The following is a 10,281-nucleotide window of genomic DNA, read 5'->3' on the forward strand; positions in this document are numbered from 1 at the left end:
CACACACACACACACACACACACACACACACACACACACACACACACACACACACACACACACACACACACAAAGGGTTTTACTATCTTTGCATGGATTTTGCATTTACTTCCATTATTTCTACAGCCCAACCCTAAACCTAACCTACTGTTGGCTATTGTTTCTAGAGTGGATCAGGCCAAATGTCCTCACAAGGGTGGTTTAATGTCAAATTATGTCCTTACAACAATATTAAGACATGTGCACCCACACACTTGGTGCTTTGCTATCTTCACAGGGACTTTCATTTGTTTTTTTTTTCTTTTTTTTTTCCACATTCACACTGTAGCCTAACCCTGCCTGACCACTACCCTGACCCTAACCAAAAACAGCATTTGAATTTATGGGCTGCAGGCTTTGGCCCACATATGGAGCAGTGGATCTCCACAAGATACTATACTTGGGAAAAATGAGCCTTGTAAGGTACCATATGGTAGAACACGCACACATACACACACTCATACACACAGACACACACACACATACACACACTCACACACACAGACTCGTCTGTTTGCTTACTCCATGATGGGACATGATGGAAAGAAAAATTGGTCTGCAAAAATTATGTTTGCTATTCCATGTGTTTGTAAGTTTTTTCCAGTATTCCTTTATTTTTCTTTCAAGAAGAATATAATAGTTTTTTTTAGGTTTCACGTCTGTTAAACCGTATGAAGAAAGATAAAAAAAATCCATGTCCTGAGAAGCGGCAGTTAATCGTTAAAGTACTGTTTTTGTTTCTGTCTCGTCTTGCAGGCGAGAGGCTGCCCAAACCGGACAAAGGGAAGATGCGTTTCCACAAGATTGCCAACGTGAATAAAGCTCTGGACTTCATCTGCAGCAAGGGGGTCAAACTGGTGTCTATTGGTGCAGAGGGTGAGGGGTCTTCCTCCTTTATCTTAATAAACTCGTCATGCAACAAGAGTTTTAACCTGACCTGCTTTAACATAAATACAGCACTGATGCACATTTTCCATTCATTCGTTTTTATTTACTATTTTTTTTACATTGGGTAAATGAGTTTTTAAAAGAAATTTATTAAAGTGTGATTTGATAAAAAAAATATTTCTAATCCAATAAAATGAGCCTAAAATAATATTTTTCTAAAAACATTGCATGTAAATGTAGATTTTAGTGGTGCGGGCTATTTTAGGCGCAGCAGATAATCTGCAGTGAGGAGAATCTGTAAACTGAGATGACCAGCTGGGGTCAGTAGATAAGGTTAGAGCGACTAAAGGACACAGCAGCTAGAGATGCATTTTTTTTCCTTTTTTTTTCTTTTTTTCTGTGATAGTGAAATTATCAATAATAAAAATTTAAAAATAGCTTATTGAATGATGGCATTTAGTTCTGTGTCTCAAAATTAATAATTTTCTTATTGATGAAAAATGAGAGTAACTACACCGAGCTTTAGAAATATTCTCTTTATCCTGATCTGGATGTGAAGAGTTTGATTAATTGAACACAGTGAAGCATGAGCTGCRTTACTAATACATAATACAGCCCAGGTTTTACAGGTACAAGTACATATGAGGTACTTATTGCATACTTGACAAGTACCACTAACGTATTTACTGTGTATGTCCTTAAAGGTACGTATTGAGCTTTATTACKAAGTGAAAATTTACCTTGAACTTAGTGTAAGTACCTAGTATTTATAAAGTAGATATGCTGTAAAAACTGGGCTGTTTTATAATATATATATATATATATATATTATCACAAATATATTTTCAGCTCAGAGTTTTTCTCGAACAAACATAAACCAAAATTTGAATTCCATAATTAAAATTCCCAGAAAGTCAGAAAGTCTTCTTTAAAATTAGCTTCAATTATGAATAATTCACTTGAGTAATATTAAGTGTACATCTGAGGCGATGAGTGAGCTGTTTTTTAATCTCAGTGTCACTGTAACATTTTAAAAATATTTCAYTGGCAACCAGACACCTGCTGAAGCCGAGGTGTCCAGTCCTGCTCCTCAAAGGTCGTGATCCTTCATGTTTTAGACGTGTCTCTGAGTTGACACACCTGGTCTGAATAAATGAGTGATTGACAGGTTTCTGCAGAACCTGAAGGCTTGCTGAAGAGCAGAGAAAACATGCAGGACCAGCTCTGAGGACCACTGTAATGAAGACCCCTGAGTAGAGTCATTGCTGTTATTAATAATGTGTTTGTGTTTGTGCAGAAATTGTTGACGGTAATGTGAAGATGACCCTCGGTATGATCTGGACCATCATCCTGCGTTTCGCCATCCAGGACATCTCTGTGGAAGGTGTGTGTTCATCTAAACCAAAACTCTTCCCATATCAAAATACTACTCCAGATACTTAGGATCATTTTAAAATGTGAATTTTGTACTAAAATTATATGTTTTACCAGAACAAGATCAACAACAATGCAGTATGTTTTAAAAAAAATGTTTTTAAGGAATTACATCAGAAAACAAAACTAAATTAAAACAAAAAACAAAATGTAGATTTTTGAAACTTAAAAATCTGTAACAAAGCTTTATTATTGTAAATTTTCTCAGAGACACTCAGGCAAAAAAAAAGCTGTCACTAAAAACAATTATTTAATTAAAAATAAGAAAAGAATACAGAGAAAGATAACTTCCACATCAAAATTATCCATTTCTGAAAAATTCAAACTCAGTCATGAGAAGAATTCACTAAATCCAGTGACAAGAAGAGAAACTATAAGAACATTACACGTTTAAATCATTTCTTTAGGGGCCAGAAAAAGTCATTGAAGAGGACCAGATTTGGCCCACAGGCCTTGAGTTTGTCACCTGTGCACTATAGGTACTTTTTACAGACAAATTTTCTTTTAATAATAATATTTTTATTATTAAAATATATATATAAAGCAAATCTGAGCACGGACAGTTTGTTCATCTCTAACCATGACTGATGTTTACTCTGACCTTCATCATCTGTCTCCTCCTCCTCTGTAGCTGCTGCCTGTTYAATCAGGTCTTTTTTCCTCCATCTTTCTGTTCGAGACATTATGCTGCAGTTGGTGAATAAGCTAAATCAATGTTCTGCTGTTTATGCTAATAAAGGGTTAATCATCTTCACAGATGAGCTGAAGTTGATGCGAGTGAAGTTTAAAACATCTGAGGTTTAGAGGACTAATTAGCTGCTGAGCAGGAGAGGAGAGAGGAGGCGTGCAGCTCGTTCACTAGAGCAGCACCGTGTGTGCGTGTGTGTTAATAAGTGAGACCGTGGGCCACAGGTACATCTTTAAAAAAAATAGAGTTCAACAGGGGCACTCGATGATCCGGAGGGAAAAGGGCACGTCCATGTAGCTGAGTTTTAAGTGCAGTTCWYAGTTTTTCAGTAGGGTCCTGTTCGYCCATTTTATTTATTCAAAAACCAGTTTTGATGTGTTTGTGATCATCGCCTTGAATCCTCAAACGTCAACCATCGAGCTGTTGATCTGAGATGAAGCTGGGACTTTCAGTCAAGCTTTAAAGCATCACAGTGTGGATCTGGTGTTCAAACCCTTTCCAGTTCCTCCAGTTCCTGCTGGTTTCTGAGTTGTTCCTGAACATCCTGAACATTTCCAGCCCTCCTACACAGTCACAGAAAGAAGTCCAGCTGCTTGGTTTTTTAAAGCTTTTTGGATTTATCATGTTGATGAATCTATACCAGCATTATACTTAAATCTTCACTGAGGTCTAAGGACTCTTCAAGTAGGGGTCTCTGCAGAACATAGGGGGAGTTTCTTGTAGTGTGGGCGAGGTTTGTTGACTCGTCTTGTGGGACCAGTTAAAAGATGACATAATGGTAATAGTAAAACTATTGTGAACACTTAAACGTCATTTATTGACTTGAAATTTTGTGTGGTTAGCACTTTCCTGTCTCGAGTTATGACTAATATTAATATTCATTTTTTAAAATTTATAAGTACTTTCAGGCTGTTCCGACCGAATTACACCCCCCCGCCAGCTGCCCAGCTTTCATCCAACCCARTCCCACCCAARATAGTCAATCCAACCGATCATGTCTTTAACAGACTCCTCCTACAAAACAAGAAACTCTCACTTAWTGACTGCAGAGACCCTTTCCTCAGGTCTTTTCCCATTGTTCTGAATAACGATTTCACCAATAGATGCTGCTAAACAATATATTATTGTGGCAAAAAGAAACTACTAGCTGCAGTTAATCATGATCACTAACAGGAAATYAACAGACATCATCCAGTCAAGACATCGTGAAACTTTCAGCATATGTGTCTCAATATTTATGTTTTTAAGACCTTATGAATAACTCTGACCTTAAAAGTGAACAATAAATATTAGTTTTTACACCCATTTGTTCTTAAATAAAATCATTAAAGTTGTAAAAGAATCCCTTCCAGACAGTTTAAGTAAATCCTAATGTTCCTGTTCACGGTGCGTAACCTGGCTGTAGTCGTACACAACAACTCTCCTTCTTTGTTTGGTAATCCTGTCCACTTACAAGATTTCCTGCTCTGAATCAGCGCCTGGAGCTGTTTTTATCAATCGTTCATGTCAGCAGGTAAACTGGTTMTGAAGTGGACATGCATGGTTTTTCCTGTTCTGCCACATGTTTCTGTTCTGTTGAGCTTTCACTGAGGATTTCCCTGTTCAACATGTTGTAATAAAATCCCTTTGTTATTCGTCAGTCAGCTTTAATCTCTGCTCCACCGCAGAAAGAATGTGTTTTAAAATCATTTAAACTAAACTTTACATTAAACTTGATTTGAATCCGTTTATACAACTCTGTTCAAATAATTTTTATTTTAAATCTCTTCTTTGGTTCTCTCCAAAKTTATTATTATTATTCCCAGCATCAACCTAAGTTTAGACATTTAAAAAAAAAAACTCATCATCTTCCTCCTTGTTTCCAGAGACTTCTGCTAAAGAAGGTCTGCTGCTGTGGTGCCAGAGGAAGACCGCCCCCTACAGGAACGTCAACGTGCAGAACTTCCACATCAGGTTGGTGTGCAGCGTCATCCCGTGGCAACAACAGGACACTGCAATCCCCCAGATTATCTTTTCTGTTCTGTTCATTCCTTTATAACTGCGAAGCTCTGTCTCCTCTCCTCTTCCTCCTTCAGTTGGAAGGATGGTCTGGCCCTGTGTGCCCTCATCCACAGACACAGACCTGACCTCATCGACTACTCCAAGCTGAGAAAGGTGACCTGTCCTCCATTTCTTTGCTTTTCTGCTCTGTTTTAAACCCGGGGATTGATTATTATAACCAGTACTTAGACTGCGCCACACACGACCTTCTGAAACCTCACCTTAAACACAGACCGGGAACTGTGAGGAAAATCACCTTTTCACTGAGCAACTGTAAAACAGCCGAGCTTGGCCAATCAGAAGTGAGAACACAAACATTACTGGTGGGGGTCACTGGCTGTGTTTCCATCCAATTGTAATGTGACTTTTGAGCACACTTTTAAAGTGATTTAATAAATAAATATGAATTAGGATTGTTCCCATTTTATCTGGTAAATGTATTTCCATCTCCCCTTTTGCTCATTAACTCTTTCTTCCAGAAATCCAAAAGCATTTTTTGCGAAATTGAGGACGTTTCTTTTTTTAAATGTCTTGTTTCCATCAACCTTTTCTAATGTGATCCTTCAAAATACAACTGGCCGTCTGAGTATAAAGAGACTTCTTGAAACTCCAACAAAGYTTTGCTTTAAGAATATTTATACATGATTAATTTATCCCCAAATTCATTGTCAAATTGAAGAATCTAWAAACTACAGTTTATTAGAACCATCATAACTGTTCTTCGGCTGTTTGTGTGTCAGTGCAGTGTCCGTCTGTCACGGGTGGTCGTGTGTGCACGATATCTCCTGAATAAAATGTTTATTTATAAATAGGCACAGTAATTATTTTAGGGTAGTACTCAGTCTGGTTAGATTAGGGCATCAAAGGGTCAAAGGTCAAGGTCATTTATCATGATTGGTAATTTAAAACCTTTTYCTATTTTGTCGACAGTACAAATAAAATACCTGGTTAAATGTGATAAATATCACAGAGTTTGAGCTTTTTTACCAAATCCTACTAATGTTGTCAGACTGAAGAGATTTAAATGTTTRTTTTTGTATTTACCTTAATTATTTTTCTGATTTTAACTAAAGTCAYGGCTTTCCTTACAAAATGTGCCCACCTGAAAACCTCAAACAGAGTCTGAGGTTTTTGACATGAATCCTGTCTTGGCTCCAGGACGACCCTGTTGGTAACCTGAACACTGCCTTTGAGGTCGCTGAGAAGTTCCTGGACATCCCCAAGATGCTCGACGCTGAGGGTGAGGCTGACAGTTAATCATTTCATTTATTCTTTATTTGAATAGGGACAAGTATTTACAATACTGCACCCCAAAACATTTATAACCTAGATGACAGTCTCTAGATGCGCTTTTAGTAACATGTAAATAAAACTTAAAAACAGATGATAATAACATCCATAAAAAATCTTTAAAAATCTTTCTACATTATTTTTATATATAATTTATCTTTGCCACAGTAATCATCATACTCAACCTGTCCTGCTGGACAGAACTTCACCAAATATCCCAAAGTTTGTGTGAGTAGTGGTTATATGTTCATTAATATTTCCTGTTAACTTCTTCAGATATTGTAAACACACCCAAACCTGACGAGAAGGCCATCATGACCTACGTGTCCTGCTTTTATCACGCCTTTGCTGGAGCCGAGCAGGTTAGACACTGTTTACTTTAATGGAGGAGTCATAAATTTTAGTTGGGTAATAGTTGTTACTAGTTTTTATTTGGACAAAAGTGTTATTAGTATAATCTAATAAAGCTTAAATCTACATCCAAGCAGGGCAAAAACCTGTTTTTTCTGCTGTTTTTCAGGCTGAGACAGCTGCCAACCGGATCTGCAAGGTGCTGGCAGTGAACCAGGAGAACGAGAAGCTGATGGAGGAATATGAAAAGCTGGCCAGTGAGGTGAGAGCCACGGCTTCTTCTAAAACTCACACATGATGGGACTCATCTGTGCACTTTCAAGTCGAAAATATCAACTTTTCTTCATCTTATCAACTATGATTATCTTGCTAAAAAAAGATAAAACTAAAACCCCAAATCAGCAGTTGAAACTCCTGAACTTTCCTGAAAAYCCTCACAGTTGGGTGACTGTTTTTGCAGCTGCTGGAGTGGATCCGCCGCACCATCCCCTGGCTGGAGAACCGCGTGGCCGAGCAGACCATGCGTGCCATGCAGCAGAAGCTGGAGGACTTCCGGGACTACCGTCGCGTCCACAAGCCGCCGCGCGTGCAGGAGAAGTGCCAGCTGGAGATCAACTTCAACACCCTGCAGACTAAACTGAGACTGAGCAACAGGCCTGCCTTCATGCCCTCTGAGGGCAAGATGGTGTCGGTGAGCGAAGCACAGCAAGCAAACAAAACAGGAAGAACAAYAGGGTTATCTTGATTTGTCTAAAACATGTGAGGGCTTCCATCATCGGCCTYACAGCATTCACACTGAGATYTTTTTTTTCTTMCGTACGTTTTTTGGCACMTTTCTCTTTCCACAATTTCTATGCTACTTCAACAATTTATTTATCAAAACCTTCAGCTCATTTGAGACATTCCAGCTATGACTTTGGGTATTTCTGCTATATATATATATACTTTTTTTCAGCTATTTTACTTTTTTAGCCACTTTTTACCATTGAAAATGATTGGAGCAATTTTCAACATCCTTAAAAATCTTTCAAATTTTTCCTAAATCTTTACAAAACCTTACAGTTTGTTCTGCTTATGCTCTTTTTAACTTCCTTGTGCTAATTTTAGCTTTTTTTCTGCTATTTAAGCTAAATTTTTTGCTCATTTTTGCTGATTTTCTGCTTCTTTTTTGCTTTTTTCAGATTTCCAAGTTTAACTTAAAATAATACTTTTGCTATTGAACATGTTCAGCTCAATTTCAGCAGCTTTCAGCAACAGGCATTCACACTAGCATTTTTGCAGGAAATGCAATTCTCTAGTTTTTTTAAAATCTTTTTTAACTGTAAAATGGAAATAAGGGGCACCATCAATGTATTTCTGAGTATTTTTTTAAACAAGATATTAAATGTGTTTTTGTTTCGACAGTAATGAATAGAGTAGAATAGAATAGAATAGAATAGAATAGAATAGAATAGAATAGAATAGAATAGAATAGAATAGAATAGAATAGAATAGAATAGAATAGCTTTATTATCTGTCCCATRTGGTGACAGAATTTTTTCTTTGCCAGGGCTCCAACAACAGCATACTTGCATAAACACACCCAAATACCCATAAAAACACATTAAAACACATAAAAGGGACAGTTAAAAGCAACTGTTAATCAAATTAAATTAATTAAATAAAATTAAAAACCTAATCTCGTCGTTTAGGATATCGCCAACGCCTGGAAGGGTCTGGAGCAGGTGGAGAAGGGCTACGAGGAGTGGCTGCTGACCGAGATCCGCCGTCTGGAGAGACTGGACCACCTGGCTGAGAAGTTCAAGCAGAAGTGTGCCATGCACGAGTCCTGGACTGCAGGTAGAGACAGCAGGAAGCCATGGTAAACAATGCAACTAGAGTGATTTATTTTAATCGCTTCCCTGGCTGTCGGCTTGTTTTACAGCAGAAACAGGAATAAAAATATATATGTTTTGATATTACTTTAAAAAAGTGAAGTAGGTCCAAGCAGATTAGTGATAAAACTGTTTAATGTGAACAAAATGAATCAAGGAGAAAACCCAAAGGTCCTGACATGACATCAGTGTGTGTTGGAACGTTTTCTTGTAATGTTTCCAAATCCACGTGTGTGTTTCAGGTAAGGAGGACCTCCTGTCCCAGAAGGACTACGAGTCGGCTTCTCTGATGGAGATCAGAGCTTTGATGAGGAAGCACGAGGCCTTCGAGAGCGACCTCGCCGCTCACCAGGACAGAGTGGAGCAGATCGCTGCCATCGCTCAGGAGCTGAAGTAAGACGATTTGTCAGAGGTTTGACAGTTAGTTCTGGGAAAACTGCAGAAAATAAGCATTGATTTCAGAAGTTATTATGGATGTTGAGATGTAGGTCAGTTATCAGGAAGATGAAAGGAGTTCCCTGAAAAACAGACGCCTTTGAACTGTTTTATTTTTTTTTCAGTCTTAAAATAGTTTCTTTGAAGTGATCTGTATTTCACGAGTCAATATGTGTTCACATCTCCCATAGTTCAAAAGCACATTTTAGTAACCAAMATCTGAGGTGACCTCTAATTTGTGAGATAAGTTAAATGTTTGAAAAAGTAAAACCTAATAACTAATAATCATTACGTACTCATAAGTAGCAGTGTCCTGATCCCAGATKTTCTTAAACAGACAGTCAGCAGTGAACTGCTGCTAACATAAATAAAAAAAAACTTTTATTTACTTTAAACTTGTCTTGTGTTATAACCAAAGTTTGGTTTGTAGTTATACTTTTAAACTTTTATGATTTTGCAACTTTTTTATTATAACAAAATATTTGATATTACTACTTAGGAGGCAATAATGTAAAATTATTTTTACGTAGGAACATTATCACATTCAAGCAAGACAAAAGTTTAATTATAACAAAAGGCCTAAAATTCCTTGAAGTATGTGTACCCCAATACCAACCAAACAACCAACCATCATCTTCCTCTTATCTGGGGTCGGGTCTCGGGGGCAGCAGCCTGAACAGAGAGACCCAGACTTCCCTCTCTCCAGCCACGTGGGCCAGCTCCTCTGGGGGAATCCCAAGGTGTTCCCAGGCCAGCTGACCTTCAGCGTGTCCTGGGTCCCCCTCCAGTGGGACATGCCCAGAACCCAATACCAGAGGACTATAAAGTACTTGGAAAAAATACCTAAATAAAAGTAAAAACACCTAAACAGAAAACGACTTTGGTAAATATAAATTTCACTGATGAGAAAAGTACTTAAGTAAAAGTCATAAAACTGTTCACAAAATCAGGAAAGTAAAAGAAAATACTTTTACACACTCTCTAAAAAATAAACTGTGGAATTTATTTAACCAAACTGGTTCCACTAAACCAAGTTGAGTAAATTAAATACACAAAATGCATTTGTACATCGCCTCAGATTTACTCTACTGGGTTTAGTGAAACCAGTTGACATGACTTGGTTGAGTAATTCAACACTTCATTTTTTCAGAGTGCATAAACAACTTCTTTCATGAGTGCAGACATATTTAATTTTGTAATGAATAACTATGTGTTCAATTTTAAAGTAAAGACGTAAAATAT

General features: G+C 37.6%; 1 protein-coding gene across 1 annotated transcript in view; it reads left to right on the forward strand.

Moving 5' to 3' along the window:
- The window catches only part of actn3b (actinin alpha 3b), a gene marked incomplete at its 5' end in the record, with an annotated part of 35,458 nt that overhangs the window by 19,708 nt on the left and 5,469 nt on the right, over positions 1-10,281 (forward strand). Inside the window, 10 exon segments of the mRNA XM_014026804.1 lie at positions 796-915; positions 2,225-2,311; positions 4,915-5,002; positions 5,125-5,203; positions 6,248-6,329; positions 6,656-6,741; positions 6,900-6,992; positions 7,191-7,421; positions 8,422-8,569; positions 8,847-8,997. Of these exon segments, the coding sequence (XP_013882258.1) occupies positions 796-915; positions 2,225-2,311; positions 4,915-5,002; positions 5,125-5,203; positions 6,248-6,329; positions 6,656-6,741; positions 6,900-6,992; positions 7,191-7,421; positions 8,422-8,569; positions 8,847-8,997 (1,165 nt within the window).

Source organism: Austrofundulus limnaeus, unplaced genomic scaffold, assembly GCF_001266775.1.
Source record: "Austrofundulus limnaeus strain Quisiro unplaced genomic scaffold, Austrofundulus_limnaeus-1.0 Scaffold591, whole genome shotgun sequence".
Classification (NCBI taxonomy): domain Eukaryota; kingdom Metazoa; phylum Chordata; class Actinopteri; order Cyprinodontiformes; family Rivulidae; genus Austrofundulus; species Austrofundulus limnaeus.